Raw genomic sequence first — 5,000 nt, 5'->3', positions numbered from 1 at the left:
ACCCGCACATCACTCACTTCCACCACCCCGCACATCGCTCACCTCCACCCCGCACATCACTCACCTCCATCCCGCACATCGCTCACCTCCACCTCAGCCTGCAGGAGAGGACACAGGATCAGTCGCTTCACATGGAGTTTAAACTGAGAGCACCTATAGGGGGGAATAAAGTGATATTCTATATAATGGTCTATAGTTTATTCTAGCCTGATATATTATGATATTTGTAACAGCAACAATAAAAGGTCAAATATACTTTTTTATTAGCAATATAAGACAAATAAACAATTCAAGGAACTTTTGAGCATCCCACGTTGAATTGCCGTCTTATGAGCTTGATATTTGTGTTTACCTCGACCAGACTAATGAAAGTACAGGACCACTTAGGACTTGGTGGTCCCATTTCATTCACAAACTTTATATTATAGATTGGGGAATGTGACAGATATTTGGTTTTGTCTTGAAGTGGTGTTAAAACATTATATTACCTTAAAGTCAGGGCGTTCAGAGCATCTTCTTACTTTTCAAAGTTATTTTTTCAAACCAAAAACCTAGAATGATGATTGAAACCCTAAATGAATCCAGATAGAGGACAGACCTGCGGTGGGGCCTGTCTCCTTGTGTTAATGATCGAAATGCTCTTCATTTAGGGTTCAAACCTCGACAAAAGATTGTTTCCAAAGCCATGGTCAATATGTCGCGATAACTGTGAGAAACTGTCAAGAGGAACAGACTGGTCTCCTCGTTTGAACTCCCATCGGGGTTCGACATTATTCTATTTTAATTATCATTTGCCCCGGTGCATCGATTGCCAGGTAAATGCGCAATATTAGGCTCCCCGTTTCAAGGTTCCTTGTAGTTTATTAATACGAGCTGTGTGTGTGCGCGCGCGTGCATGTGTTTGTGTGCGCGCGCGTGATTTAGTAGAGAGGAGTTGAAGACATGGCATGGGAGAAAATCATGTGTGACAAGGCAACAGGCTCAGGCAACAGATGCAGAAAATGATGGAGAGAATGAAAAGAGAGAGAGAGAGAGAGAGAGAGAGAGAGAGAGAGAGAGAGAGAGAGAGAGAGAGAGAGAGAGAGAGAGAGAGAGAGAGAGAGAGAGAGAGAGAGAGGAGCAGCGGAGCTCCCCCTGTGGTAAACTTAAACCAGTCTCCCTCTTTCTTCCTTTCTCTCTTCCTTCCTTCCTTCCTTCTTTCATTCCTCCCTCCCTTCCTCCCTCCCTCCCTCCCTCCCTTCCTTCTTTCTTCCATTCTTTGGTTCCCTCTCTCCAGCAGCGCTCTGTCTGCAGTGTCTGTGCATTCCGCTCTTTCTGAATGCGACTCTTTTCTCTTCTCTTTTCTCTCCTCCGTTCTTCTCCTCCTCTATTGTACACTCGCTCTTTATGTTGGTCTCTCTGTTGCTTTGTTTATTCTCTCTCTAGTGCTCAATTGCTGGTGCTCAAACTCTCTCTCTCTCTCTCTCTCTCTCTCTCTCTCTCTCTCTCTCTCTCTCTCTCTCTCTCTCTCTCCCTCTATATATATATAGGAACATTGCCAAAAAACATAAAAGTAAAATAAGACACAACATAACATATAAAACAATACAATTGTTTTATTATTAATAATATATATTAAAAAATTAGGTTAAATCTCCAAACTTGAAATACATTGCACAATTAAATGTGTTCAGTGAAAAAGTGCTATCACATCACACTTCGAGATAATGGTTGGGGGTGAGGGGTTCAAACTATTTCCCAGGCCAGGGCCATGACTCTCTTATTCTTCTCTCTTACTTGTCCTTCTCTCTCCTCATCCTCATTCCTCTCTTCATTTCTCAGTGGCTCTAACAAAGCCATCGTCTGTCCCCGTCTTCACTCGACACTATGGAGGCGGAGACGTATGGGCTGTCCCGTGGGCGTCTGTAGATTGTTACATTACTGCGTGTCCGTGTATGTGTGTTTATGTGTTTATGCGTGTGGATGTGTCTGTCTGCGTGTCCGTGTGAGTGTGCGAGGGAAGGGCTTTTTTTGTTTGACCAATGCACCCTGGGCTTTTACGACAATATTTCAAAGTGTGCAAATGTTTAGCAACTCTATTCCCCGAGCGCGGGCCTCCCCCTCTCTTTCTCACCCTACATTTCTTTCTTTTTTTGCATTCTCCCATATTTACACAAACCCTTATTGTCCGACCCACTCCCTGACCATTCGTCATCAGGGTTTGTTCCCCCTCCTATTGCACATTGTAAACAGATCCTCCCTCCTGGAGAGACTCTCTCTAACCATATCCTCCCCCCCCACCCACAGGATGAGGGCTCTGAGGTTCGCTGTGCTGCTGCTCACGGCCTTCATAGTACCAGGCCAGGGCCAGAACCTGGAGCTGGAGCAGAATCTAGGTGAGTGGCTTTCCCCTCTCCTCTCCTCTCCTCTCCTCTCCTCTCCTCTCCTCTCCTCTCCTCTCCTCTCCTCTCCTCTCCTGTCCTGTCCTGTCCTCTCCTCTCCTCTCTCTCCTCTCCACTCCTCTCTTATCTTCTCCTCTCCTCTTCTCTCCTCTCTTCTCCTCTCCTCTCCTCTTCTCTCCTCTCTTCTGCCTTTCTCCTTCCTCTCTCCTTTCCCCTCCTCTCTCATTCTCTCTCCTCCCCTCTCTTCTCCTCTCCCCCCTCTCTTCCCCTCTCTCCTCTCATCTTCCTCTCCTCTCCCTCCTCTCTCCTTCTCCTCTCCCTTCTCTCTTCCCCCCTCTCCTCTCATCTTCCTCTCCTCTCTCCTCTGCTCTCCTCAGCTCCCCTCTCCTCTCCCTCCTCTCTCCTTCTCCTCTCCCTTCTCTCTCCCCCTCTCTCCTCTCATCTTCCTCTCCTCTATTCCCTCCTGTTCATATCCCTCACACTCTCCCCCCCCCTCCTCTCCTCTCCATCCCCACGGTCCAAATCCATTCATTCTGTGATTGCATCACCCCCCCCCCCCCCCCCCCCCCCCCCCCCCAACTGTCACCACCACCCACCATCAGCCCCAGTCAGCCCTGTTACCGTACCGGACTTCCTGCCAGGTGGGAGGGGAGGAGGGAGGCATCAGCCTTTTTGGTTGAATCTGTCCCGACAAAAACGACGAAGCAAAGAAAATAAGGTTGATCAGTCAGCTTTAGCATCTGCTGAGAACGCGGGGCGCAGGAGGAGGGCCCAGAGGATCAGTGGGTGTCGGGAGGATGTTTGTGTAGACAACACAGACAACAGTCTGGAGATTGTCAGAGACACACCTCCGAGCCACTGCTGTTGCTTCAGCCTTATAAACGAGGGGCACGGTCTGTTTTCACGATTTGGATTCTTGGTTCTGTCATGTGTCCTGATCTGCCAAACCCGTGTCCGGATATTTGAGTTTGAATATTTTTGGTTTAATCTTATTTTCTTTCTTGCAAATTTTTGCAAATGTTGGCTTCGGAATGAATGCTTCAGGCCACATTAACCCGAGTTTCTGGGTGTGTGTGTGTGTGTGTGTGTGTGTGTGTGTGTGTGTGTGTGTGTGTGTGTGTGTGTGTGTGTGTGTGTGTGTGTGTGTGTGTGTGTGGGTGTGTGTATATGTGTGTGTGTGTTCGTGTATATATGTGTGTAGTTGTGTGTGTGTGTGTGTGTGTGTGTGTGTGTGTGTGTGTGTGTGTGTGTGTGTGGGTGTGTGCATATGTGTTTGTGTGTTTGTGTATATATGTGTGTAGTTGTGTGTGTGTGTGTGTGTGTGTGTGGGCGTTGAGCGGCAGTTCGGTAAATGAGTATGAACAGGAGGGTCGCCAGCAAGATCCTTTCTAATGGAAGGGGAATGGAGTAAACAATAGAAAATCCCTCATTCCTCAGGCAAGGAGACAATCACCAACCAAACCTGTTGCCATAGCTGTTAAAGATTCTCATTGGGGAATTATCATAACAATAATGATAAAAGTCAAAATAAATGTAATAATTATGCTGATAATAAAGTTAATGCTGATAACACAGATGATAATAATAATTATACTATTAATATTAGAATTAAGAAGTGTATACAAATATGCAAACAGAAAAGAACGAGCTTCAATGACCTTAATGATGAAGTCCAGTTTGTGAGAAAAGAGACTTGAGCAGAAAGTGTATTAACCACCCCCTGGCCCTAGGGGTGCCAGAGAGTCACCGTAGAGCTCCCCCCATCACAAAGGAGGAAAACGCTCTTCCATGGCCTACCGCTGCCCAAACACAGCTCTAAAGACAGCTCCTAATGCAATTAATCAGTTTCCTCTATACTCCAATGCAAGCCAGATGCTACCGCCCAATATGCCTAGCGTGACAAATGACATCACTTGATCACCTGGTACTGGTTTGAGTCATCAAAAGGATCAATTACATTTGACAACAAGCAGCGTTATTCTAATGGTTTGAGTTCACTTCCATAAACCCTGCTGCTTTGTTTTCATGCACGTTTGGGGACGTTCATGGTTCAATGAGTGAGGTTTCTTATTTGCCACTATAAGAAATGTCATACTTAGCTCATGCACGCCATCTACACAGGACAACGTTACACAGTCACTGTCCACGCACAAGACATCCAAATGATTCAATGGATGATCCCTCACATTATGTCTCTTCTACTTCTCAAACTGGTGAACAAATTAAAGGGAAATAATGAAAACGTTTGACCACGGGAACTGGAAAATGCTTGTGCTACAGCAAAATCTAGCATTGTCTAAAAGATTGCCTATCAAGATTGTTTTTATACAAAGCAGCATTAGTAGCTGTGAGAATGGAAAAACAAAACGGTTTCCAGTGGAATGGCTATTCATTTGGGTTCAATGACCCACACCGAAAATACAAACAATTATCCGGCGTTCAGCGTCCACACAATTACAGATTGGAAGGTTTTCTAAATTAGAAGTTGACTGTCTGATGCCACACAAACACTTGTGGTGTGCAGTAGAAAATACTTATCTCGCTAGCAACTCCCTGCGACAAAGTGTAACAGTGTAAAGGCATTCTCTGTTCTCCGTTGCTCGAGACAGAGAACCACAC

The 5,000-nt window shown here is 45.8% G+C and overlaps 1 protein-coding gene across 1 annotated transcript in view; it reads left to right on the top strand.

Moving 5' to 3' along the window:
- col14a1a (collagen, type XIV, alpha 1a) overlaps positions 1 to 5,000 on the top strand; it is a 111,196-nt gene that overhangs the window by 422 nt on the left and 105,774 nt on the right. Inside the window, 1 exon segment of the mRNA XM_030370388.1 lies at positions 2,287 to 2,375. Within this exon segment, the coding sequence (XP_030226248.1) occupies positions 2,288 to 2,375 (88 nt within the window). The 5' untranslated portion in view covers position 2,287.

This window comes from Gadus morhua, chromosome 11 (assembly GCF_902167405.1).
Source record: "Gadus morhua chromosome 11, gadMor3.0, whole genome shotgun sequence".
NCBI lineage: Eukaryota > Metazoa > Chordata > Actinopteri > Gadiformes > Gadidae > Gadus > Gadus morhua.
The sequence above is the reverse complement of the archived record's forward strand: the minus strand, read 5'-3'. Positions and strand labels throughout refer to the sequence as shown.